We start from the raw sequence: 27,802 nt of genomic DNA on the forward strand, positions 1-27,802 counted from the left end.
CTGGTCACCCCGTGGTGTCCTTATAAAACTCAACGTTTAACCTACTCACGCCGGCTTGTGCCCGCCCTCACAGTCGGGCATATTTGCGGAATACACCACGTCGCCATTGACCGAGCAACCCAACGTTCCTCTACCAGCTCCCTCCGCAGGGAGGAATGTGTTTACAATATCCGTCGAGGCAGGGTTTATATGCAATGTGTGTGTAAATAGGTGTACATAGACACGTCACGTGGTCTTAAAGTGCACTTAGCCTGGCACAAGCGTCGTGGTGACGTCACCGCCACTGGGTGGCGAGTGGCGGTTGTTGTTGTGGGAAGTTGTTTGTGTGTGGGAAGCGGTAGCGTAGTGTTTGCGGAATACACCACGCCGCCGTTGACCCTGGCCATTGACCGAGCAACCCAACGTTCCTACCATCTCCCTCCGCAGCAGGACAATGTGTTTACATTCAAGCATATCAAAAGTAAACCATGGAACAAACACAAAGCCAGCATTTTTAGAAGAATATATTTTGTAATTCATAATGAGACACAATGACACAATGTCGGGTTAATATCGTGTGATTGCGCGTATACACAACATACACAACACATCGTATTGGTTCTTTCGGTAAAGTCACGTAGAATGGAAATAATAAAATAATAAAAATAAAACATAATACAATTATTCTCACGACGTTTCTGCCACAACGCAAGCAGCCGTCCTTAGGTGGAGAACAGGTCTGTCGAGGAGACAGACTTGCGTTGTGGCCGAAACGTCGTGAGAATTATTTTATTATTTTTATTTTTTATTATTTTATTATTTCCATTCTACGTGACTTTACCGAAAGAACCAAAAAGATGAATCCCTGCAGTCACGAAAGCTTTAAATCGAAATACACAACACACATGCACACCTACATGCATTCATGATGGTGTGACATACAAACACAAATATCCCCCATATAGCTTTACAGACTTTTGGGGCAAGTGCTGCGAGCGAGTGCCTATTAAGACACAAGATGGGTGGTGTGGCCAGCACACAAACTGGCCATCTTTTTTTTTATCGCTAGTGCTGATAATGACACGCCATAACACGCGTACTCATTTGAGGCTGAGTTGACCTAGGAGAGGCCCATGCACAGGTTTAGACAACAATGACCAATGTGGCGCGTATCTTCGTGCCTGCGCTTGCGTAACACCACGAAGAAAAATTTCCGTCAAAATCACGAATTTTGCAATTCTCAAAAAAAAAATCCTCATATAAAAATAAAACCGGCTGAATTAATGCGAAATAACAAAAATACACTGTTTAGAAAAAGACTGGGTACCCCAACGTTTCGGGCAATCGGCCTTCATCATGAGATAAAAACATCTATTGCATTCGCTCACTGGAGTAGCAACTTTTTCCCTAACATCAAGAATCACGAAGCTTTTGGCAGGTTTCATATTCGCTTTACAAATGGAGCCGGAATAATACGACGTCGCACACTTGCGCGAGTGCCTCAACCTACAATTCATGGTTTGTGCAAAATTATATCTCTATTTACAATATGACACGACAGCATCCATGGGGCGAGGGGGGCCAAGGGGGGGGGGAGGATCAAGGGGGAGGGGCTATGGGGTTAAAGGGGGAGGGGCTAGGGGGACCAAGGGGGAGGGGTTGGGGCACAAGGGGGAGGGGCTAGGGGGACCAAGGGGGAGGGGTTTGGGCACAAGGGGGAGGGGCTATGGGGTCAAGGGGGAGGGGCTAGGGGGACCAAGGGGGAGGGCCTAGGGGGGTCAAGGGGTGGGGGCTATGGGGATAAAATCTACACTGTTAAAAAATGTAATTAATTATGAAATCTCAGATAAGTTCGGAATGGGGAAACACGGATTAGTGAACATCGCACGGTCCTGACGTCACATTGACCGCTCGGGAACGCGTGTGGCTTGTGACGGAACATCATCGCCACTGGGGACGGGACATCCGCCGCGGGAGATAGAGCGACAAAATCGGCGCGGACGTGGGGCACCGGGATGGACCCGTGAGAGCGGGCGACTACTTCGTGCAGCAAGCGAAGAGATCACGGCCAACGCGGCTGGCGCCGGGCTGCGACCTCTGACCCCCGCCCCCGCCGTCCCCCTCGAGTCTCCGCCATGTCCCTTCGCGACGTTCCTGGTGAAGGACGACCGACCGACGCACCAACAGGACCGCCGACTCTCGCGGGAGCGTTCTGCACCATCAAAAGGCGGAGTTGTTCACCACCTCGTATACGTTCTCGGGCGTCGTCACCGCGTTCCCGTTGGCCTTGTGCATCGACCCCGCGGGGGAGGAGGGCTCCGACTTGTGCGTCGATCCTGGCGAGCTCCCGGTGTGGCTCCCGGCGTCGCTGCCGGCGTCGCACTGGCCGTGTTTGCCGTGTTCGCTGCGTTTGCTGCTCTCGGCGACGCACTCGCGGGAAGAGAACTCGTGGTCTCCTTTCTGGGCTCTCTGCGTCTGCAGCTTCAGCAGCGTCGCTTTGTTGATCCTGGGACCTGCGTTCGCGCAAAGACGAGACAGCGATGCGATATCCGTCGATGACGACGTTGACGTCGATGACAATGATGACAATTACGACGATGACAATGACGACGACTACGACGAAGATAATGACGATGATGACAATTACGACAACGACGATGACAAAGATAATGACGATGATGACAATGACGATAATGACAATGAGGACAATGACGACAATGACGACGACGATAACGACGGCGACCCCTCTTACCGAAGTAGCTGAGTACAACGGGCAGGAAGATGAGCCCGTGCACGGCTCCCAGGAGCGTGATGGCGAGGTTCAGCTGGAAGAAGAAGACCTGCACCAGCTGGGCCTTGGCGAAGGCGAGGATGATGATCCCGGGCAGGTTCGTCATCGCCACCCCGGCCAGCACCTGCGCCAACGTACGCGGCAGGCGCACGGTGAGCCACACGGTGAGCCAGGGAGCCAAATGATGAGCCAGTATGTGAGACAAACAGTGAGCCACATACTGTAGTACGTAAGGCACACGGTGAGCCAGCGAGGCACACGGTGACCAAATGAGCCACACGGTGAGACAGTGAGGCACATGGTGACCAAATAAGGCACACGGTGAGACAGCGAGGCACACGGTGACAAAATGAGCCACACGGTGAGACAGTGAGGCACACGGTGAGCTACACAAAAACCAGTGAGGTTCGTCATGGCTACCCTGGCTAGCACCTGCCCCCCCCCCCCCCCACGGCCAACACGATTGGAACCCACACAGTAAGACGCAGTGAGTCACATGGTACGAGACACACAGTGGGCCCGTGAGCCACGGAGCAAGCCACAGTGAGCCAGTGAGGCACACAGCGAGTCACATAGTACGTGAGACACAGTGGGCCACGCAGCGAGCCATTTAGTGACACAGCGGGCCACACGTTGACCACACGTTGAGACTCAGGAACTGTATTTAGACTTCGATTTAAAGCTTTCGTGACTGCAGGGATTCATCTTCTTGGTTCTTTCGGTAAAGTCACGTAGAAGGGAAATAATAAAATAAAAATAATAAAACATAATAAAATAATTCTCACGACGTTTCGGCCACAACGCAAGCAGCCGTCCTCAGGTGAAGAACAGGTCTGTCGGAAAGACAGCGTCTGAATGGGCACCACCAGGCTTGGCAGCGTATATTTTTATTATTTTATTATTTCCCTTCTACGTGACTTTACCGAAAGAACCAAGAAGATGTATTTAGACTGCAGGAGGAATTCGATGAGCCACGAAGCTCTTTTGTCACAGATGTCCCCTCTGGGCGGAGCCACACGCCGAGTCGGTGAACCGCACAATCCGCCAGCACCCAGCTCCTCAGTCCACCGGGCAACCAGCGACGTTTCAAGTGGAGGTCACCGGGGCTGACCCCGGTCAACCCTGAGCTCTGCTCGACCTCTGACCTCTGACCCGGGAGTGCGACCCCTCCCCCCGCCCAACCACCTCCCCCGTCCTCACCGCGCTGCCCATGGTGGTGACGGCCTCCTGGGCGCGCGCCACCTTGGTAGGCCGCACGCTGACGGCGAAGGCGCGCGTGATGTGAGACACAAACTCGACCGAGATGCCCACGGCCTGCACGACAGGGGGAGACGAGAGGCACAGAGAGAGAGAGAGGCAGCGGGTGAGAGAGTGCGTGATGCGAGGGTGGGAAACACGTTCGCGTAGCCGCGCCATGAACCCGGCGACCCGAGTTCGATTGCCGCTCACGGCTCGCGACAACAGTGACGATTGTGAGAAGCGGTCCCCGGGCCTCCCCCCCTCCTAGGTCGACTCAGCCGCAAATGAGTGCCTAGTGCGGTGTGTAAAAACATTACCACCGGGGAGACAAAGGCGGCCGGTTGGGCGTGGTTCCGGCCAACCACCACCACCCCCACCTCGTGTGCCAATGCGGCCTTCACAGGTGCTACTCCGATGAGCACGGTTGGCGACGTACGGTGTGAAAGAAGTTCGTACTGTGCTCGCTAAAAGCACTCGCTCAGACAGCCAAGTACGAACGGGGCCCTACGGCGGGTGGGTGGTCGGCGGGGGGCCTTTGTCTTTGTGCGTGCGAGCGTCGTCTCACCGCGACGAGGTTGATGAGCGAGATGGCGTTGAACTCGATGGAGAAGAGGGTCATGACGCCCAGCGTGTCGATGACGATCATGACGATGACGAAGAGGTTGATGGCGCCCGACAGGATGTCGAGGCCGAGGACGACGCAGCACACGACGAAGGTGGGCACCAGGCACACGGCGAGGTTCACGGCGCCGTCGCGCACCATCGTCTCGTACTGCTCGTAGAACACGTACGTGATGCTGTGGGGGGGGGGGGCACGGCAGTGGGGGGGGGGGGCGTGATTAACATGGTCACTTCGGAAATAAAGGCGCCATCTAATGAAGGCTGTGCCGGCTAATCGAGCGATCTTTGGCGGGGGGAGTGGGGTGCGAGTGAGCGGGCGGAAGAGTGAGCGAGCGGGAGAGTGAGCGTGCGGGAGAGTGAGCGAGTGGGAGAGTGAGCGGGCGGGAGAGTGAGCGTGCGGGAGAGTGAGCGAGTGGGAGAGTGAGCGTGCGGGAGAGTGAGCGAGTGGGAGAGTGAGCATGCGGGAGTGTGAGTGAGCGAGAGAGTGAACGAGCGGGAGAATGAGCAAGCGGGAGAGTGAGCGGGTGGGAGAATGAGCGAGCGGGAGAGTGAGCGAACAGGAGAGTGAGTGCGCGGGAGAGTGAGCATGTGGCAGTGTGAACGTGCGGGAGAGAGACCGGCGGGAGAGTGAGCGAGCAAGCGAGCGAGATAGCGTGCGAGAGAGTGAGCGTGCGAGAGAGTGAGCGGGCGAGAGAGTGAGCGGGTGGGAGAGTGACCGGCGGGAGAGTGAGCGAACGGGAGAGTGAGCGAGCGGGAGAGTGAGCGTGTGGGTGAGTGAGCGTGTGGGTGAGTGAGCATGTAGCAGTGTGAGCGTGCGAGAAAGTGAGCAGGCGGGAGAGTGAGTGAGCGTGCGAGTCACCCACGTGTAGGGGAAGACGGTGAAGTCGGGGTGCGTGCCCGGCACTGCGCGCATGCTGCGGGTGATGGAGTCGGCGAGCTCCCGCGCCCGCAGCAGCCCCGCGGTGTAATCGGAGGACGTCGTCATGGGAACGTGGTACGCCATGAATCGTGACGCTGCGGAAACCACGTGGGGCGGTCGGGGTGGGGGAAGACGCAACGAGTTAGAGCGGTGTTCTTCATTGCAAGGCCCGGAGGCCACTGGCGGCCCCTGGTGGCATTTGCTGTCTTTTCTTGGATTTTCTGTTTGCACTTAGTCACATAGTCAATTTAATATGTTTTTTGTTCGTGTTTTTGTTTTTTGTTTGTTGCGGTTGCACCCGATTCAAGAGCCGAATGGCTCACAGGGCTATACCTAATACATGAACTTGAACTTTAGTGCGGCCCGCCCCCAACGATACACAACGTGTGAGAACGCCCCCTTCGCGGGCGGTGTGGCGGGCCCTCGCGCCTTGCGAGAGGCCCTCCGAACACTTCCATTTTGTTTACTCGTCCAGCGTCGAGCGAGCCCGGCACCGCTGATGAGGCGCCGCATGCAAACGTCCGACAAGGGGCGAATCGACTCGATAGCTGCACGGGCTCCGAGCGGTCATTGCGGTGGTGGTGGATCGTGCACGGCTACGGCCACATATGACGGCGGCGCGCAGAGGCGAATAAAACACGGACGCGAAAACAAACCGCTTGCGAAGAAAATGCCACTGGCCATAAACGATCCGCCTATTTGTTTCACTCTTTTAAGGCCGCGCGGTGTTAGCGACGAGCGTGTGGAGCGCGCATTGTTTGGGTAGTTGGCCAGGCGGTGGTTGGCAGCGGATCGCTTCAATGCCTCTGCGGGCTTTTCGAACGATGCTCGGTGAGGCCTGGTGAGCGCACACACACACACACCGGCCGCGGCCTCCTTCCTCACCGCCCGCCTCACCTATGATCTCTCCTGCTTCGTTCATCTTCACCGCATTACCGTAGGCGCCAAGACCGCTGCGGAGAGACGGCACGGCCCAGCGTTAGCCCGGCACACACAAAGACAAAGACGCACGCACAGACACAACAAAAACAACCGCCATTCACTACTAAGTGGCGGTGGCGTCACCACGACGCTTGTGCCAGGCCATGTGCACATTGAGGCCATGTGAAGTGTCGAACGCCCGCTGGCAGGACGTCACGGGGCAGACCCAGGTGCCACGGGTCGACTGACTGAGTATGACCGAGATGACTGGCCAATGCACCAACTGTGCCCCCTACTGTGCCAACTTGCTGTGCTTTAGCCACCCGACGCTCTGCTCGTTGTGAGCATCGCTCCTCTGCCCTCCGTTGGGAGGGCGACTGCCTCATACTGCCCAGTAGCTTCCTTCACGAGCCTCCTACACAGAGGCCGATTTTGACACCGCTGGTACCAGTCATCGGCAAGTCCACTCAGCTCTACATCCTCCTGTACCACATCACTCCGTCTCTTCTCTAGCCCGTTCCACGCCAATTTAGCCCCCTCGATCCGGCCGAACAAAAGCTGTTTAGGCATGCGGTGACTGGGCTACATGACCCAGACAACGCAGCCTTGTTTGCCGGAGGAGTTCACCAATAGGACTTTGTCCAGATCTTTCAAGGATTTTTGAGCTCACACTATCCAGCCTGGTTAAACCCAGGATGCACACACACGCACACACACACACGCACACATACACACGCACACACACACATACACAGACACACACACGCACACAGACACACACACATGCACACACAGACACACACACACGCACACACATGCACACACACGCAAACACAGACACACACACATGCACACACACACACACAGACACACACACAGACACACACACATGCACACAGACAAATATTCCCCTGTGTAGCTATACGAATAGGATTCGGTTATCGTTTTCGGTCAGAGGAATACACTAATAGGATTTAGTCATTGTATTCAGTCAGAATAATATACTAATAGGATTCGGTGAAGCTATTTCTGCATAGGATTGCGTGGAGTGCGGTGGCACTCACCCCTTGGCGCACTTGAGCGTGGGCACATCCTTGAGGAAGATGGGCAGGTAGTGCTCGAACTGCTGCACGTTGGGGCGCACCTGAGACACTGGGATGCACTTCCCGAGGCACACCAGCGGGGTCTCTGTGTACACAAAGACAAAGATCCCCCGTGTAGCCTTAACAGACTGTAGGGGCAAGTGCTGTTAGCGAGTAGCACACGAAGGGGTGGGTGGCCAACACCACGCCCGGCCGCCTTTGTCTCACTAGCGACGATGTTTACACATCGTACCCGGTACTCATTTCAGGCTGAGTCGACCTAGGGGAGGCCCAGGGACCGGTTCAGATAATCTGGCCACACACACGCGTGCGCGCACGCCTGCACAAAGACAAAGTTCACCCATATAGCCTTAACACGCGGTTGGGGGCAAGGGCTATAAACGAGCGGCAGCACCTATGTCTCTCAGTGGCTAGATGTTGACTACCTTGCCTGCTATACAGGAGGTCGTGGGTTCGATGCTGACCCTGACGCCTGCTGCATATTTGGAGTTTGCGCGTTCTTTCTCTCTCCCCGTGGTCGCGTGGATTTTTCGCCGGCTCCTCCCGTTTTTCCCTCCACATTTAGAATCCTGCGCCCGTTCAGAGTGTTTTGGCTGCTGATATAATGTCCACGTGATGAGAAGCCACTTTCGTTGAGCGATCAACTGTGGCCAGGTCGCTTCTGACTAACGAGCTATATAGCTCAGTGGGACCTTACCTGGCAAAACAATTCAGATCTTATTGGTCATCCCGTGCCCTTTTAAATCTCAACGTTCATCCTAAAAACACCCGCATTGAAACGGCTGTACACCGTATGGACCTGAAAACTAAATTTCCCTGCACAAGAATACGGGGGGGGGGGGGGGGGTAAACCGTATGGGTTGACAGCGAATGCATTGTGTCCAATTCGCGTCATGAAAACAAGATGCGGCGTTATAGGAGAACACGACCGTCATCACCAACTTGCGCGCGTTTTTTTTATCCGCGCGTTTCGTTCCTCCGCCTGCCTTTCAACGTAACAGTTCCAAGCGTAAGCCGTCTCTCCGCGCTGCTCGTGTTTTTGCGTTTAATTCTTTTTTTTTATCCCCCCCCCACCCCTCCCAGCTCGTGACCATTTTCATTTCGCGGAGCATTTTCACTCCCCCGAAAATTTCTCACCGACGGTCGAGTTGCAGAACTCGCCGAACTGCGGGTGCGGTTTGCTGTAGAGTCGGCAGCAGGAGGAGTACGGGTTGAGCCAGTCGACGAAGTCGTCCACCCAAGACGACGCCGAGATCGCCAAATAGGAGCTGTGGTAGACGCAGCCACGCAGACCGGTTGAGCGAGCACTCGCCAACTCACTCGCTCACTCGCTCGCTCACCGCCAGTCGCTCACCGCCGTTCGCTCACCACTCAGTCGCCCCCCACTCGGTCGCCCCCCACGTCACTCTTTTATCGCTACTGCGGTATCGTACCGTGGCTGCTGTTCCTCCGAACTGCACGCCTTCGATTCATTCCACCCATTTTGGGACAGACGGGTTATGTGAACTCTGACCCCCCCCCCGCCCCCCCCGCCCCCCCCCCCCCCCCCCCCCCCCCACACACACTCACTGGTCCAGGTACTCACTCGTACACAATCTCACTCACACACACGTTCACTGGTCTGGGTAAACACACTCACAAACAACAACAAAGATCCCCCGTGTAGCCTTAACAGACTGTTGGAGCAAGTCCTGTTAGCGAGCGCCTATAAAGGCCGGCACGGCACACGAGGGGGTGGTCGGCCAACACCACGCCCGGCCGCCTTTGTCTCCCCAGTGGCGATGTTCACACACCGCACCAGGCACTCACTTGAGGCCGAGTTGACCTAGGGGAGACCGGCCCAGGACCCGTTCAGATAATCGTCATCGTCACCGGTGCCCGTGAGCGGGAATCGAACTTGGGTCTCTGCCGAGTTCGTAGAGCGAGCGGAGCGCTAACCGCTACACCACCACTCCCCACCCCCCCCGCCCCCCCGCAAAGCCACTCGGCACGCAGACACTCACTGGTCCGGGTACTCGCTCGCCGTCTGGATCTTCTGCATCATGGAGTCGTTGTTGCAGCCGGCGCTGCCGCAGACGGCGTTGGTGCCCTCCTCGCTCGAGAAGTTGTAGCCGCCCGTCGTCACGAAGTACGTGGGCAAGCCGACCTCCAGGTACTCGTAGAGGCCGTTGAGGTAGTCGAGCGCGTACGAGTCCTGCAGTGCGCGGGGGGGGGGGGGGCGGACAGGGGATGTGGGGGGACAGGAGATCATGAGATGCATTGAGTCAGAATGTTTATTTATACGCTGGAGGATTTGCGATGAGCAATTTTGTTGTTTGATTGGATTACTCTGTAAAGTCACGTAGGTAAAAAATAAAATTAATAAAAGTAATAATAGAAATAAAATAATAAAATAAAATAAAATCACGACGTTTCGGAGGCAACACAAGTCTCCGTCATCAGGTGGGACCGTCACAGCTAAATTTGCTGTATCAAGTGAATAAAATGACCGTCACAGCTAGATTTGCTGTATCAAGTGAATAAAATGACTCACTTGATACAGTAAATCTAGCTGTGACGGTCCCACCTGATGACGGAGACTTGTGTTGCCTCCGAAACGTCGTGATTTCTTATTATTTAATTATTTTATTTCTATTATTACTTTTATTAATTTCATTTTTTACCTACGTGACTTTACCGAAAAAACGTAAGAATATGAATCCTTGCAGTCACGAAAGCTTCAAATCTAGAATGGATTACTCCGCTATTATTACTCGCTTGTATTGGAATTGCGAGACTGGTCATAGATATTGTCATTATCGGCTTTATATTTCGCTTAGATTGCATCTGTAAAAAATCAAACTTTACTTATATTCGCACAATTCGTGCAAAGAATGCAACATAAAGTGATCGTAGAAGGGAAATAATAAAATAATACAAATAAAACATTGTAAAATTATCACGACGTTTCAGCCACAACGCAAACAGAGCTGTCGGCTGTTTGCATTGTGGCCGAAACGTCGTGAGAATTTTATTATGTTTTATTTGTATTGCATTCTTTCCCTTCTACGTGACTTTACCGAATAACCAAAAATATAGACATGTTTAAGTTAGGGAAATTGAGTTTGTTATCACTGCGCGTGCTCAGTGATAACACTTTCCTGCTCTCGCCCAGCAGAAGACTCGGCCCACCAAGTGGGCAGCAGCAGAGCCATGCCAATCAACATCAATCAAACTCCGCCCCACTGTTGTAAAGATGTGCAACTACTGTACTGTAGAGGCAATCACGCGGATTTTGGATTAACACTTCCAAGATTAAGAATGTATAACTGTTTTTAGATTAATAATCTCGGCTCTAGGGAAAATACATGATTCATTAATTTACGTCAAAATCTCGGTGCGCGGTTAATCTGAAAATCTAATAAACCTCACGCAGATTATCAAGATAGACCTACTTAATTCGATTCACGTTGATTCGCAAATCCGTTCGTCTCGTTTGATTCGTTAACCCATTAATCTCGTTCGATTCGCTAATCCGTTTGTCTCGTTCGATTCGCTAATCCGTTAATCTCTTTTCATTCTCTATTACGTTTGATTGGCCGACAGGGGGAGGCAGGCATTCCCAGTGCCCTTCCCCCCCACCCCTCCTCCGCACGCCCGAGCATCACCTCTGACTACGGGCACCACGGGTTCTGCTCAGACACTTACAGTGTACAGTTCTTGCTTTTAATCACCTGTAGAAGGTATCCCTCTCACCCATGTTTATTCTGTTGAAAATTGTTATTTTTGTAGGTTTCGGGTGAGAAAAGATTTCCTTCGGGAACGCATCTTAGGTTACAAAGTGGGGCCTTATGGGAGGATGCGTTTCGTTATACGCTGCGTTGTTTCACTTGACGCTCCAGGTTTTCAACGCCCATGCCGCTGTTATTGTCGTCATCGTGGTTTGAAGCACAATGTGAAACTGCTCTCACCTTTGGCAGAGCGAGACGCTGGTCCAGCCCGACCTGAACGTGGAACATCAGGAAGAGCGACGCGCTGAACATGAAGATGAAGACGATCATCTGCAGGACGCGCACAAAAGACAAAGATCCCCCCGTATGGCCTTTTAACAGACTGTAGGGGCAAGTGCTGTTTGCGAGCAGCACCTACGAAGGCCGGCACGGCACACGAGGAGGGTGCGTGGCCAGCACCACGCCCGGCCGCCTTTGTCTCCCTAGTGGCGATATTTACACATCGCACCAGGTACTCATTTGAGGCCGAGTCGCCCTAGGGCAGGCCCAGGACCGGTTCAGATAATCGTCACCGGTATTAGCCGTGAGTGGTAATCGAACTCGGGCCACCGGGTTCGTAGCGCGGCGCGCTAACCACTACGCCACCGCTCCCCAATAACAATATCCCCAACGCACCCGCACGTGCACGCACATCTCCTCTCTGCGAACTCTCACGACAACGACGGCGCTAGCCCCGGTGAGCCGACTCACCACGACGGCGCGGGTGACGCGGTGCAGCAGGAAGTGGGAGTAGTATCGCCGCATGAAGGGCAACAGGAATCCCTCGTTGCGCTTCGGTGCCTTGACGTTGCTGGGCCGCACGCAGCAGCAGATGTCCATGCGGGTGGCCTGCGGTGGACACGGGATACACGCACGGCTCCTGTGGTGTTGCCTTGGTGTGGTCTGGGGCTGTTTGTGTTGGTGTTTTGGTTTGGTCTGGGACTGTTACTCTTAGTTTTTTTCGGTAAAGTCACGTAGGTAAAAAATAAAATTAAAATTAATAAAAGTAATAATAGAAATAAAAGAAATTAATGAATTTATTATTTTATTTGATTTCTATTATAACTTTCATTAATTATATTTTTATTATTTAATTTAATTTCTATTATTACTTTTATTAATTATATTTGTATTAATTTATTCGATTTCTATTATTACTTTTATGAATAATAAAATTGTTTTTATTTTTTATTTCTATTATTACTTTTATTAATTTTAATTATATGTTTTACCTACGTGACTTTACCGAAAAAACCTAAGAGTATGAATCCTTGCAGTCACGAAAGCTTCAAATCTAGAATCTGGGACTGTTGTTGTTGTTGTTGTTGTTCAACCCCCTCGGACCCCCCCCCCCCCCGCCCGAACCCCCTCCCCCTCCGACCCCACCCCCCCTGACCCCCCCGCCAACCCCCACTCCGACTCACGTCTCTCCGCCGTGAGTCGAGCGCCACCAGCGACACGAACATGGACATCTGCAGGCAGAAGTTGAAGATGACGGCGAGCCCGGCGTACAGCGCGAAGGTGCGCACCGCCGGCATCTCGGTGAGCGTCCCTGCACCGCCGGGGGGACACGGTGGAGGGGGGGGGGCACGCGGCCGGTCACCCTCTACACACGCGCGTGTGTGCTGTGTGTGTGTGTGTTTGTGTGTTGGCGGTGAATGGGGAGCGGTGGTGTAGCGGTTAGCGCGCTGCGCTACGAACCCGGCAAGAGAACCGAGTTCAATTCCCGCTAACGACGAACCGGTCCTGGGCCTCCCCCTAGGTCGACTCAGCCTCAAATGAGTACCTGGTGGGGTGTGTATGCATCGCTACTGGACTGGGGAGACAAATGCGGTTGGGCGTGGTGCTGGCCACCCACCCCCTCGTGTGCAGTTTCGGCCTTCATAGATGCTCGCTAACAGCACTTGCTCCCACAGTATTGAAGGCTATACGGGGGATCTTTGTCTTGCGTGTGTAAAGACAGCACAGGGGGGGACTAGCGGTCACAAGTGGTGATAACAGGTTAAGGGACAGACAGAGGAAGGATCTGGGGTCTTCGAGAAGGTCCAAGAACCAGCGAGAGAGTTCGAGAAGTAGGGGCGTAGTAGCCAAGGGTGGAGGGATGGCCACGCTGGGGATAAAAGGGGGCGAGGAGAAGAGGTTCGGGGCTGCTGCGGGAGTCGGAGTCGTCGCTGTCGAGTGAACGTGCCTTCAAATAAAGAACCCTCAAAAGACCGTGTCTTCTGGAATCGTTCAACATGTTTTACCACAAGCATGTGTAGTCGATGCAGACAATGTGCCTTGCAATCACCTATTCGTCTCCAGGATAAATAAATAAAGATTCTGAGCAACGGGGATGTGCTGCCAGTCATCTTAGTCGGTCAACCCGTGGCACCCGCTGAGTCCGTATCTGTGACCTCCTCCTGCCGGCGGAGCCTTCGACACGTCACGTGACCTCAAAGTGCACCTAGCATGGTACAAGCGCCCTGGTGACATCACCCCAGCTTAGTTGTAAACGACGGTTGTTGTTGTTATTGTTGTCAAGCATTGTTGCTTTCCAGAGATTTTATTTCGTTGGCTTTTTTGTCACTGAAACCTGGTGTCTCACAAAATAAACAAGTAACCTTTAAACCTTCAGCAGACTCCTGCCAAGTTTATTATTTTTTTGCAGTGGGGGCGGGGGGTGCGGGGGGATGCTTCTGCTGTTCTGACCCCCCCCCCTCCCCCATTGACGAGTGTCATCTTTTTGGCCAATATCGGTTCCATTGGGGAGCGGCGTTTTGTTCGCTTGCCCTTAACCCCGAGCCGAACCCTACCCACGAACTGCAGAACCCGGAGGAAACCCGTGCAGAACAGCGGGAGAGAACATTCAAACGACCCGGGGTCGGGAATCTAACCTAGGTTATTTTCGGTGTGAGGCTCAAGCGTAATCACGAATCATCGCGGAGGAGTGAGATTCTTCTGCCTGCGAACCGTGACAAAGCCCTGGACATCGGCGGCAAAGAGCTTCAGAGTTCATCGGATTTCCTCTAGCAGTCTCAATACAGATTCTCATTATGACGTTAACAATTCGTGAATGTCGCGTCAACGTCGCGTCGACGTCGCTGCTCTTTGAACGTCGCGTCAACGTCGCCTGAACGTCGCGTTCGAGGGGGTGACGAGGGGGGGGGGGCGGCGGGCAGGGCGGCGGGGGGGGTGTTTCCACGCGGCGGGTGCGGAAGAGAGTCTCACCCAGGAAGAAGCAGACGGACTCGGAGACGCTGCAGAGGAGCATGCTGGGAGCCACCTCGCCGAGCACGCGGCCGATCTGCTCCTCCCTCTTCTCGCCCTTCCTGAGTTCGTCCCTCTGCACGCAGCCAGCGGCACAGAGGGGGGCAGACGCTGCTGCCAACAGAGACAAAGATCCCCCCCCCCACCACTCCCCTCGCCTCGTCCCTCTGCACGCAGCCAACGGCACAGAGGGGGGGCAGACGCTGCTGCCAACAGAGACAAAGATACCCCCCCCCCACCACTCCCCTCGCCTCGTCCTTGTGGTGCAGAGGTCGCAAACGGGTTTTGATTCCTTACCCGTACCCGGCCGCACCAGGGTCGCAAATGGGTACCCGTACCCGGCCGGGTACGGGTAGCCGTTCCCTACCCGTACCCTACCCGAAATGAGTGACAAACGGCTACTCACCAGTGACTCACGGCCTACCCGTACCCGGCCACACCAGGGTCGCAAACGGGTACCCGTACCCGGCCGGGTATGGGTAGCTGGGTATCGGGTAGGGTACGGGTATCGGGTACCTGGTTGCGACCTCTGGTGTGGAGCCTTGAACAGACTGTTGGAGGCAAGTGGCGCTTAGCGAGTGCGGAGGCCGGCACGGCGCACGAAGGGGGTGGGTGGCCGGCAACTACGCCCGCCTGGCCGCCTTTGTCTCCCCGTTGCTAAAGTTGACAGATGCGACCTTGCGGAAGGCCGTGAAGGACGAGCTGGTAGCAGCGATCAACACACCAGTCAACCCCTTGTCAGTGGCCCCTACTTTATTGCAGACCAATTCAGACCTTATTGGTCAACCCCGTGCCTCTTATAAATCTCAACGTTCATCCTACAAAGTCACATCACAAGGGAGAAACACAAACACATAGATTGTTTTGTGGTTGCCCGCATTGAAACGGCGTTACGCCGTATGGACCTGAATACTGCATTTCCCTGCACAAGAATACGGGGTAAACCGCGTTCAAAGAAAATAACAAAATAACAATAAACTACGACGTTTCGATCGCAACACAAGCGGTCGTGTTGCGATCGAAACGTCGGAGTTTTTTGTTATTTTCTTTGAACCTATCTACGTGACTTTACCGAAAGACCTAAAGAATAGCTAACTAACTTGGTATGGTACTTATTCGAGGCTGAGTCAACCTAGGGGAGACCCAGGACCGGTTCAAATATCTAGCAGCAACCGATGTTAGCGTGGTGAATCGAACTCTGAATCAGTGCTAAAACCACGTGTCCATCTCGACGTGGGACTAAACTGATCTATTTTTTTTTTTAACGAAACTATTTTATGCTGCCAGGTAGGCCCACTGAACTACGTATAGAAGCGACGTGGCTATCACAAATTATATCCCAACGACGTGGGCTTCTCATCACGTGGACATTTATATCGGCAGCCAAACACGGAGAGAAAAACTGGAAAACCCGGGCAAAAATCCACACGGCCACGCAGAGAGAGAGACGCCGCAAACACCAAATACACAGCAGGCGTCAGGGGTCGAGATCAAACCCACCACCTCCTGCAAACCAGGCGAGGTAGTCAACATCTCCGAGCCACCGTGATGATGATGGTGAGAAAGAGGCACGCAAACTCCAAATACACAGCAGCAGGCGTCAGGGGGTCGGGATCGAACCCACCACCTCCTGCAAACCAGGCGAGGTAGTCAACATCTCCGAGCCACTGTGATGATGATGATGATGATGAGAGAGAGGCACGCAAATTTCAAATACACAGCAGCAGGCGTCAGGGGGTCGGGATCGAACCCACCACCTCCTGAAAACCAGGCGAGGTAGTCAACATCTCCGAGCCACTGTGATGATGATGATGATGATGAGAGAGAGGCACGCAAATTTCAAATACACAGCAGCAGGCGTCAGGGGGTCGTCGGGATCGAAACCCACGGACCTCCTGCGTACGAGGCGAGGGGGTCAACATCTCCGAGCCACCGTGATGATGATGATGAGAGAGAGACACCGCAAACTCCAAATACACAGCAGCAGGCGTCAGGAGGTCGTCGGGATCGAAACCCACGGACCTCCTGCGTATGAGGCGAGGTAGTCAACATCTCTGAGCCACTGTGGTGATGATGATGATGAGAGAGAGGCACGCAAACTCCAAATACACAGCAGCAGGCGTCAGGGGGTCGGGATCGAACCCACCACCTCCTGCAAACCAGGCGAGGTAGTCAACATTTCCGAGCCACGGTGATGATGATGATGAGAGAGAGACACCACAAACTCCAAATACACAGCAACAGGCGTCAGGGGGTCGTCGGGATCGAAACCCACGGACCTCCTGCGTACGAGGCGAGGGGGTCAACATCTCCTAGCCACCTGCAGCTCGAGGACGAAGATGAAGATGTTGTCGGCGCCCACGGCGAGGATGAGGAAGGGCACCACCTCGAGGATGACGAGCGATGAGGGCACCCCGGCGTAGGCGAAGACGCCCATGGCGGCGGCCACCGAGGCCAGCACCACGAAGATGCCGCCCAAGCCCAGCGTGACCTTGGAGTCGATCTGAAGGTCGCCGCCCACAGCAGAGGCAATGACAAAGATCACCCCCAACCCCCGTATAGTCTCGCAACGGGCACCACAAAGACAAAGATCCACCGTGTAGCCTCAGCCAACTGTTGGGGCAAGTGCTATTAGCAAGCGCACAAAGACATACAGTGAGGGGAAAAAAGTACTTGATCCATCTTCTTGGTTCTTTCGGTAAAGTCACGGAGAAGGGAAGTAATAAGATAATAAAAATAAAACATAATAACATAATTCTCACGACGTTTCGGCCACAACGCAAGCAGTATTTGATCCCCTGATGATTTTGTACGTTTGCCCACTGACAAAGAAATGCTCAGTCTATAATTTTAATGGTAGGTTTATTTGTAACAGTGAGAGACAGAATAACAACAACAAAAGAAACAGACTATTGGGGCAAGTGCTGTTGGTGAGCACGGCACACGAGGGGTCGGTGGCCAGCACCTTGCCCTTCCGCCTTTGCCTCTATAGTGGCGACGTTTACACACCGCACCGGGAACTGGAGGCCCAGGACCGGTTCAGATGATCGTCACTGGTGTTGGCCGTGAGTGAGAATCGAACTCGGGTCCCCAGGTTCGCAGCACAGCGTAGCGCTAACCGCTCCACTGCCTCTCCCTACTCGCGCACACAGACACACGTACACTCGTTGTTCGGCAGCGATGGAGTTTGGTCCGTGCGTTTACTGCGCCCATCATAACCCAAGATAAGATGCAGAGACAATGGGCTCCGACTCCGCCGACTACGAAGCTTTGCCCTGACCTGCCCACTATCGCGAAGGCCCCCGAATGATCGGGAGCAGAGGGTCGGGGACCTGGAATCTCGAGGCCCCTCTGATCGTATCAGTGGCCCTTGACCGATGGGGCCGGACACTTTGGTGACGACAGTCGATGTCGTCGTGACGTTCTGGCCCCCGCGCCCCGACTGGACATCTGTGACGAAGAGCTTCATAGCTCATCGGATTCCTCCAGTACGAACACATTAACTTGTATTTAAGGGCTGGTCTTTTGGAATTTTCCTCACTTGATGCAGTAATGTTAGCTGTGACGGTCTCACCTGATGACGGAGACTTGTGTTGCCTCCGAAACGTCGTGATTTATTATTTTATTTTATTTCCATTATTACTTTTATTAACTTTTAATTTTCTTTTTTACCTACGTGACTTTACCGAAAAAACCTAAGAGTACGAATACATATTCTGATTCTGATGTAGGAGATCCGTTTTTAGTAACACAATAACCGAGCAGACAGCAAGGCAAGGGCCGGTTTCGACATTTAGTGTCTCATCAGCAGAGCCGGGCTCACTTGAACCAATGCTGGTGGTGAACTGCCAATTGTTTATAAACAAGGCGGTGGCGTAGTAATGAAATTATGAGATCGGGAGGGGGGGGGGGGGGGGTGATGGCACGGCAATCGGTCAGATTGGTGCCCCAATATTTGATTTGTCTCGTACGGTTGCACCTAGAAGCTATTCTATATCGCTGCTCCTCTTGCCTAATGGCATCGCCGTTACGCTCACGGTCTCGGACATTTAACGCTGTCAGGGGCACTCCGTTTGAAATGACTTTTAGTTTTTTTTCTACACTTGCTGTTGAAAACATTCCTGGTAGCGGAGACCGATCGCAGGGAAGAGGAACGGCACCAGGCTGCCGTTTCATTCCTCACCCGGTGTTTTATTTTTTATTTTAGCTTAGCAACTCCCGTCACTGGGACCGTACTCTCGGTTGGCTCAGAGTACCCACCAGGGGCGGTTTCTTCATTAGGGCGATTGGGCGACGCACCACCAATGTCATTCAACCACAGAGTCACGCTCGCCGTTACTGTGCCTCTGGATATAGTCCAATCAGCGTCATGTCACGTTCTGTGGAGTACCGCCTCTTTTTGGGCGATTTCACTCCGGCTGAGAATCGCCCAGAGTGTTCCCATAGACTTACATACAAAGATGTTTTTTTTCGAACGGCGGGCGCTGCAATGCATTCTCTATGGCTTCCGGGAGGGCTCGCACTAACGTGCTTACGTCATCATACGTAAGCACGTTTCAGTCAACAATATTATTTGTCGCCACCTAGTGGAATCTTTAATAAAAGAAACTGAGTGGATTGTAATAATAGTGAGTATAGAAACAAACAGGATGTATTGTAAGAGTCACTTTATTTTTCATTAATATTAAAGAAGTGAAGTTGCCTTTACATGCTTAAGCTGTTAATTTATCCATTGCATGGGTGGACCTTATCCTTATCAATCATCCAGACATTTGCCCCCCCCCCTGAGAGATTTTGCAGGAGCCGCCACTGCTACCCACCAGGACTCTCTTCCAGCTCGAGTACTCGCCGAGGGCGAGGGCGATGTAGGCGAAGATGACCGCGTAGCTGATGGCGAAGATGGGCAAATCCTCGGCCGTCGTCCGGTTGATCTCGTCCTCCAGGGACCTCTGCAAGCGAGGGGTCAGGGTCAGAGAGGTCACCGGTGGCTGTTTGGCGACGCCACGCCTCGCCTCGCCATTGCCTCCTTCCAGATGCCAGGCGAAGTCTCGGACCTTGGTGCGAGGTCAGCTGGGTTCAAGCTACCTGCCTGCCCATCCATGTACGTCCGTGTGTTAAACTTCTTTCGCAGCGTGCTTAGCCAACCACGCTCATATATCTATTGGCGGGACTGCATACCCACGTACCAAGCTGGCTACGTACAGAATACACGCGCGGATGGTACACGACCATCCCATATCTGTCCCTCCGCATAAACGAGTAGAGGTATTGTATGTACCGTTAACACATCCCATTAGTTATGCGGCCTTCTGGGAGTGGTTTTATTTTTTTCACAGCGGTGCCAAGCCAATCCCATCCTAGCCCTGACCCCTAACGCTTGACCCTGAGTCTTAACTGTATCCCTAACTCTCAACCCTGAGTCTAACCCTACCTTTAACCCTGACCCTAACACTAATTTCTGACCATGAGTCTAACCCTGACCCTTAACCCTGACCCCTAACCCCTAACCCTGAGTCTAATCAAGACCCGAACACTAACCCCTAACCCTGAGTCTAACCCTGACCCTAGCACTAACCCCTGACCCTGATTTTAACCCTGACCCTTAACCCTGATCCCTACCCCTTAACCCTGAGTCTAACCCTGACCCTAACCCCTGACCCTGAATCTAACCCTGACCCTTAACCCTGACCCCTAACCCCTAACCCTGAGTCTAATCAAGACCCTAACACTAACCCCTAACCCTGAGTCTGACCCTAGCACTTACCCCTGACCCTGATTCTAACCCTGACCCTTAACCCTGATCCCTACCCCTTAACCCTGAGTCTAACCCTGACCCTAACCCCTGACCCTGAATCTAACCCTGACCCTTAACCCTGATCCTTATCCGTAACCCTGCGTCTAACCCGGAACCTAGCACTAACCCCTGACCCAGAATCTAACCCTGACCCTTAACCCTGATCCCTAACCCCTAACCCTGAGTCTAACCCTGACCCTAACACTAACCCCGGACCCTGAGTCTAACCCTGATCTTTAACCCTGATCCCTACCCCTTAATCCTCGAGTCTAACCCTAACCCCCGACCCTGATTCTAACTCCAACTCTAGGGCACCCCCTGCATCCCCCGCACCCCCCCCCCGCCCCCTCACCCCGCTACCTCTGCCATGAACACGACGGTAAAGTTGCTGGCGGGGTCGTCCTTGTACTTGTGCACCCTGCGGATGAACTCAGCCTCCCACGCCAGCACGAACTCGAACTTGGGGTGGTCGCGGGCGAAGTTGTTGGTGGAGAAGGTGAGGATGAGCGCCTCGGACTCCGTGAAACGCTCGTCTGCTCCGCACGGACATCCAGAGGGGGGTGGGGGGGGGGGTGGGACACCGCTCACCGTCACGAAGGCAAAGGGTCCCCCTCGTGTAACCTCAACATCTTGCCACCGTGGACGCCACGCTTGCAAGATGTTAACGGCCTCGCCTTGCGTACAGGAGGCTGTGGCTTCGAACTCGAGCCTGACGATGCCTGCTGTATATTTGGAGTTTGCGTGTCTGCCCGTGATCGTGTGGAATTTTTCTATGGGTCTTCTGGTTTTCCCCTCCACGTTTAGAATCAATGGGCGTTTAGAGTGTTTGGCTGCTGTAGATTTCCACGTGGTAAGCCACTTCGTTGGGCTCAGTGGGCCTTGCCTGGTAAAATAAAAAATAGTTTTTTTAGACTTGTCGTACGGCTGCTTATGTAGGCGCAGAAGCAACAACTACAGTTTCACATTCCGGTGATCAAGCTGCAGGTAACGGGCGTCAGGAGCAGCGGAGCATATCGCTGTCATGTCTCCTTCGTATTTGTGCTGTTAGTAGCGGTGCTGTTAGTAGCTGTGAGTAGCTGTTAGTAGCGGTGCTGTTAGTGGCTTTAGTAGCGGGTAGTAGCGGTGCTGTTAGTAGCTTTTAGAAGTGAGTAGCAGTGCTGTTAGTAGCTGTTAGTAGCTGTTATTAGCGAATAGCGGTGCTGTCAGTAGCTGTTAGTAGTTGTTCGTAGGGAGTAGCAGTGCTGTTAGTAGCTGTTAGTAACGGTGCTGTTAGTAGCTGTTAGTAGCTGTTAGTAGCGGTGCTGTTAGTAGCTTTAGTAGCGGGTAGCGGTGCTGTTAGTAGCTGTTAGTAGCGGTGCTGTTAGTAGCTGTTAGTAGCTTTAGTAACAGGTAGCAGTGCTGTTAGTAGCTGTTAGCAGCGCCTATGGAGACCGGAATGGAAGGGTGGCCAGCACCACCACGCCCGGCCGCCTTTGTCTTTCTCCATTGACGATGTTTTTACACATAGCGCCGGGTGCTCACTCGAGGCTGATTTGACCTAAGGGAGGCCCAGGGCCGGTTCAGATAATCGTCACTGGTGTTGGTGGCCGTGAGCGGAAATCGAACTTCAAGTCACCGGGTTTGTAGTTCGGCGCGCTAACCGCCGCACTACCACTCCCGTGACCGCACACACACACACACACCTGCGTGGGTACATGAGTGTATGTGTGTGTGCATGCGTGTTTCTGGGGAGCGGTAGTGTAGCGGTTAGCACGCTGCACTATGAACCGACCCAGGTTCGATTCCCGCGCACGGCTAACACCGTTGAGGATTATCTGAACTGGTTCTGGGCCTCATCTAGATCGACTCAGCCTCAAATGAGTACCTGGTGCGGTGTGTAAACATTGTCACTATGGGGGAAAAGGCGGCCGGGCGTGTTGCTGCCCACCCACCCCCTCGTGTACCGTTTCGGCCTTCATAGGTGCTCGCTAACAGCACTTGCCCTACAGTCTGTTAAGGCTCTACGGGGGATCTTTGTCTTTGTTTCTGGGTGAGAGTATTTGTGGGAAGCAGTGGCGCAGTGGTTAGCGCATTGCGACCTCTTCCGCAGCGCTGCTAGGGCTGGCTGGGAGTCGGGATAATCAGCGTAAGGCACTACCACTAGAGTTACAAGATACCTCCTATCAATAACAACCCTCTACGATGGTGAAAGGTTGCACATAGAAGAAGACCTGATGATGCAGGCAGCGATGAGAAGAAAACTGCCGCTATTTGGACACACGTGCAGGATGGGCAACAACAGGGAAACTAAAAGTGTTGTTGTCGTTCGGGAAAAATGGAAGGAACATGAAAGAGAGGAAGACCTAACGTAAGATGGCTTGACGACGACTTGTAAGAGATTGGTGCCGGAAAGACTTGGGCCACTACTTGAGCATGTTGACACAAGAGGCAGAGAGGAAAGTGGAAACAACAAATGACGAAATGTGCTATCTGCCCATGGATCGTGATGATGATGATCGTGTCCTCCACCCCCCCTCCCTCCTCTACCGTGACGCAGCTGCACCGCCTGCGCACCCGCCAGAGCGAGCGACCGTGCGCACGTGCGGTGTGGGAGTGGAGGCGGCGGGCTCCCTACCGTGGTAGCCGCCCACGGCCAGAAACGGGAAGACGGGAGCTCCGTAATCGGCCATGCAGCTCAACTCCAGAGCCGTGACGTCCTTGAAGGAGAGGGGAGACCTGAAGCGGAGACAAAGATAAAAGGTCCCCCGTGTAGCCTTCACAGACTGTTGGGGCAAGGGCTGTTTTAGCGAGTAGCACCTATGAAGGCCGGCACGGCACACGAGGGGGTGGGTGGCCAGCACCACGCCCGACCGACTTTGTCTCCCCAGTGGCGATGTCTACACACCGCACCAGGTACTCATTTGAAGCCGAGTCGACACACACGTGTGCACTATACACGCACGCACACGCTCGCTTGCGCACACACATGTCCGCACCTGATGCAGTACATGAAGTGGTCGCGCCAGTCCACAGTGCCCATCTGCCCACCGTCCCCCTTCTGATCCGCCGTGGCCAGCAGGCTCGTCTTGTTGTTCTGGAAGTACTGCAGGAGGCTGTTCACCGCGCAGTCCGTGTCCTTGGGCTGCTCGGGGCTGAGCGGCGCGAAGCATATGTCCTTGAGGCTCACGGCCGTGCCGTTCACGTCCACCCTGATGTCCTGCAGCTGCGTCTGCAGCTCGAGCAGCTCCAGCAGGAGGCTCAGCTGCAGGGTGCTGCTGAAGTTCTGAGTGCCGAAGAGTATCGATGGGTACAGGGTGGCCTTGCCGCCCTTGCTGCGCAGGATGAGCTGGTTGGTCCTGAAGAAGGGGCCGAAGTTGGCGTCGTGGAAGTCCTTCTCCTGCCGCGCCCGGCTGCTCGGTGACGACCACAGCTCCACGGGGTCGGTGGTGAGCTCGATGAAGACGAGGCCCACGGCGAGAACGGCCACCACCACCACGCTGGCGATGATGACGGGGATGGGGTTGTGCGCCACGAGCACGCCCCAGCGGCGGAACGTCGCCGACAGGTGGCCCTGCATGTTCTCGCCCAGCTTCTCCAAGCAGGTCACGTCCGCGGGGTCCACCGGTGGCAGGTCGTCGTCCGACGCGCCGCGGCCGCCGCCTTTCGACCTCTCTCTGCCCAGCAGGTGCGAGAGCGCCGCGAACACCGCGAACAGAAGCGTGAGGCCCGCGAACACCACGAGGCCGATCACCAGCGGGCCGTCCAGCCGGCCCAACATCCAGGGCCCCGGCGGGTCGGGCGGCGGCGTCACCGGGGGGCAGGCCTTGACGCAGTCCTGGCACGAGCAGGCGGGGCCGTCCGGCTCGACGGCCTCCGTGCACCTGAAGGCGGTGTCGTTGAACTGCCGCATGCCCTGGCTCTCCTGCGGCGCCGTCTCGCCGTCGGGCACGAGGTCAAAGATGATGTCGATGGGCGCCAGCCCGTTGCTGATGTCGCCCTGGAAGTCGAGCCAGCGCTGCGCGGTGCACAGCGTGCTGCCGTACACGCCGCACATGGCGTCGATGGCGAATCCGCCCGTGGCCGGGATAGCGACCGACTGGCACGACTCGAAAGCTTCCTCGCCGAGCCGGCGGGTGTACAGGCAGTTGAATTCGAGCACGCCCGTCTTGTTGACGCCGTCGATGACCGTCTCGAAGGTGCGCGTCACGTTCACGTAGAGGCTCTGGTCGGGGCTGCAGATGTTTGTGCAGTGGAGGAGGCGGAAGTTGTACAGGCACGAGGGGCACCTGGCCAGGATGGGCACCGACAGGTCCATGCTTTTCTTGAGCGAGACCAGCTGGCTGTTGCCGCAACACGCCCTGGTGTTGTTCTCGCCCTTGTAGAGCATGGGGCAGACGTCGCGCAGAAGTTCCAGTGCCACGCCCGAGAGAGTATCCGCCTCGCTGTTGTCCACGCACGGCACCTCCGACGGTATGAGGCTCGTCGGGACGTTCGGGTTGCGGCCGCACTCGTACTTGGCGACGCAGTAGCCGGCCTCGTGGATGGCGCCCACCGTCACCTGCCACGCGGACGTCACGTTACGGCAACGTTCATTTATATTCCGAGGCTTTCACGACCAATGTTGTGGTTTCACGCGCGATCGCTGCGCCACCGCTCCCCCCGTTGAAATTTTGTTTTTGTTTTAACCAAAGTGCATGTTGTTTTTTTTACTTTGTAGACTATTTTTCAGCGTTAGTCTATAAACAATGTTAGTCTATGGGCAATGTTAGTCTACGGGCAATGTTAGTATATAAACAATGTTAGTCTGTGGGCAGTGTTAGTCTGTGGGCAATGTTAGCCTATGGACAAGGTTAGTCTATAAACAATGTTAGTCTGTGGGCAATGTTAGTCTGTGGGCAATGTTAGCCTATGGACAAGGTTAGTCTATAAACAATGTTAGTCTGTGGGCAATGTTAGTCTGTGGGCAATGTTAGTCTATGGGCAATGTTAGTCTATAAACAATGTTAGTCTGTGGGCAATGTTAGTCTGTGGGCAATGTTAGCCTATGGACAAGGTTAGTCTATAAACAATGTTAGTCTGTGGGCAATGTTAGTCTGTGGGCAATGTTAGTCTATGGGCAATGTTAGTCTATGGCAGTAGTTGTGAACATTTACCGCAGCCTGCACCCCCCTTTGGTTCTCGCCTTCTCGGACAGGGCATCTGGCACCTACAGGGGGTGCACGCGCCCCAGGTTAAGAGCCACTTGCTCCAGATAACTCACAACATGATGAGTCGGGTAGGCATACTGCACGACGACCGCAAAGCCACGAGATCATTCTGGTGGGATGTATTTCGTTACTTGGACCAGGAGAGAATGGTTGGGGGGTCCAAAGAGCGGCCAGGTTAGAATTAGGGTCAAGGTTAAACCTTCGACAAATATTGAAACGTCTGCGCTGGGCTTTCTGGGAACGGCAGGCTTTCCGGTGGCTTCATCGCCACACTCTAGAAATAAAAACAACGTTGACACAATATAACAATCGGTTTTACCCTTGATTTAAAGCTTTCGCGACTGCAGGAATTCATCTTCTTGATTCTTTCGGTAAAGTCGCGTAGAAGGGAAATAATAAAATAAAATAAATTAAACATAATAAAATACATAAAATAAAATAAAACATAATAAAATACGTAAAATTGTATTTTATTATGTTTTATTTGTATTATTTTATTATTTCCCTTCTACGTGACTTTACCGAAAGAACCAAGAAGATGAATCCCTGCAGTCACGAAAGCTTTAAATCGAAAGGTTGTATGTACCCTTTCTGGCAATAAAACAGGCCGTGTTGAGATGTTAAAACACCTAAGCAGAATCCTTTATCAAGGAATCCTGTCGTCATTAACCACACGCACTTGTGATGAGCATGCAAACAACACACATGCTCTGACAATAAATGCATTGTCTTTGAAACTGACTGGTCTACACCAGAGACAGCTTTCTTTAGAGCAAGGGGTGGGGACCCTTTTTACTGCCTTTATATTAAGTTCGCGTGCTTGCTTGCTTGCTTAGGACCGTGCAAATCTTTCGGTCGTTTTTTTAACCCACTTCCCGTGATCCAATCGAGCTGACATTTTCCACACAGACTCGTTGTGCCAGACAATTATTGTTCGTGAAAAAAAATTCCCAAAATTTTACACTTTTTAGGCAAAAAAAAAATATATTTTACATATATTTAAATAGAACGCATTCATGGCTTTGGCTGAAGGTCAGAGTGTAAGAACCCAGAGCGTAACCCCTCCACAGGTCGTGGCGGAGTAGCGCAGTTGGTAGCGCCCTCGCTTCCCATGCCAAAGGTCGCGGGATCGATCCCCGTGTCCTCCACAGGCGAATATATATTTAAATCCTTTACATTAAGTTCGCCGCCACGCATATAAAGGATTTATAGTGAAAAACTTTGTTTTTACGGGTTTACTTGTTACTGCCAAGGGCCATTTGGATATGTATAAAATCATTCGCGGGCCATACAAAATTATCAACTTAAAAAATAGCCCGTTATATTCGGTCAAACATTTAATTAACTCACCCCTAATGTGATGGCTGGAACTGCCTCTATATGGCGAGGCGTGTGATGTTAGCTGGTAGTGATGATGTTGCTACTCGCAACTGCTTTTCCAGGTTTGCTCCTAGATTTATTGAATTTCGAGTCCCGCCTGCGGTTGCCTTGGCAGTGCCACGCCAAATGATTTCGTGGGCCTGATACGGCCCGTGGGCTGGACGTTCCCCACCCCTCGTCTCAAAGTGTTAGACCAGAGAACGCCAAAAGACGGTCGCCTCTAAAGAAAGCTGTCTCTGGTGTGGACCAATCAGTTTCAAAGACGAAGCATCATATCATTATGAGAGCATGTTTTTCGTTCCGTGTGTGGTTAATGCAGATAGGATTCCTCGAAAATATGATTCTGTTTGGTGTTTTAACGTCTCAACACCCCCTGTTTTATTGCCAAAAAGGGTAAAACATATTGTTATATTTTGATACTGGCATGGAAGGTCCCAGCGTTAAAAAGGCATCAGAATCTTCTAACGTGCAGAGGATAGCTACTTATTTACAACAGTCTCGAGTTTGTCAACTCGTGCACAATTTGGCCGGGGATTAAAATAGCTAAGAGATGATTTACGTAGGTACTGAAATCTCGACGTGATGCTAGATATTGCCTGGCGTACGATGCGATGATAATGGGCCTTACATATCGTACGATGTATATCGTAGCATCGCCAGATCGGGACAACCCTACCTCTCACTCAGGACATTCCCACCAAGGTTTTATGGTTTTAAGGTTATGTAATTACACGTTCAGCGCTTTGTTAATTCACTGATGAAGATGAACGATACATTATGATCATTAATAATACTACTATACATAATAGTCTACATGTTAAACCAATAATATTACGTACAATAATGAGTTCTTTAGCCAGGAAACCCACAA

General features: G+C 53.2%; 1 protein-coding gene across 1 annotated transcript in view; it reads right to left on the reverse strand.

The window, feature by feature from the left end:
• Positions 1 to 488: 488 nt before the first annotated feature.
• NPC1L1 (NPC1 like intracellular cholesterol transporter 1) overlaps positions 489 to 27,802 on the reverse strand; it is a 29,713-nt gene continuing 2,399 nt past the window's right edge. The window contains exons 2-19 of the mRNA XM_061572432.1: positions 23,341 to 24,902; positions 22,980 to 23,080; positions 20,726 to 20,898; positions 19,392 to 19,520; positions 16,892 to 17,074; positions 14,533 to 14,647; positions 12,747 to 12,874; positions 12,034 to 12,171; positions 11,524 to 11,613; positions 9,577 to 9,767; positions 8,711 to 8,841; positions 7,535 to 7,658; positions 6,447 to 6,502; positions 5,494 to 5,644; positions 4,575 to 4,806; positions 3,971 to 4,084; positions 2,732 to 2,894; positions 489 to 2,492 (exon numbers count right to left, since the gene is read on the reverse strand). Coding sequence (XP_061428416.1) covers positions 2,200 to 2,492; positions 2,732 to 2,894; positions 3,971 to 4,084; positions 4,575 to 4,806; positions 5,494 to 5,644; positions 6,447 to 6,502; positions 7,535 to 7,658; positions 8,711 to 8,841; positions 9,577 to 9,767; positions 11,524 to 11,613; positions 12,034 to 12,171; positions 12,747 to 12,874; positions 14,533 to 14,647; positions 16,892 to 17,074; positions 19,392 to 19,520; positions 20,726 to 20,898; positions 22,980 to 23,080; positions 23,341 to 24,902 — 4,074 coding nt within the window. The 3' untranslated portion in view covers positions 489 to 2,199. The remainder of the gene's footprint in view (positions 2,493 to 2,731; positions 2,895 to 3,970; positions 4,085 to 4,574; positions 4,807 to 5,493; positions 5,645 to 6,446; positions 6,503 to 7,534; positions 7,659 to 8,710; positions 8,842 to 9,576; positions 9,768 to 11,523; positions 11,614 to 12,033; positions 12,172 to 12,746; positions 12,875 to 14,532; positions 14,648 to 16,891; positions 17,075 to 19,391; positions 19,521 to 20,725; positions 20,899 to 22,979; positions 23,081 to 23,340; positions 24,903 to 27,802) is intronic.

This window comes from Lethenteron reissneri, chromosome 50, assembly GCF_015708825.2.
Source record: "Lethenteron reissneri isolate LAM-NWPU_2019-01 chromosome 50, ASM1570882v1, whole genome shotgun sequence".
In the NCBI taxonomy this organism is placed as follows: domain Eukaryota; kingdom Metazoa; phylum Chordata; class Hyperoartia; order Petromyzontiformes; family Petromyzontidae; genus Lethenteron; species Lethenteron reissneri.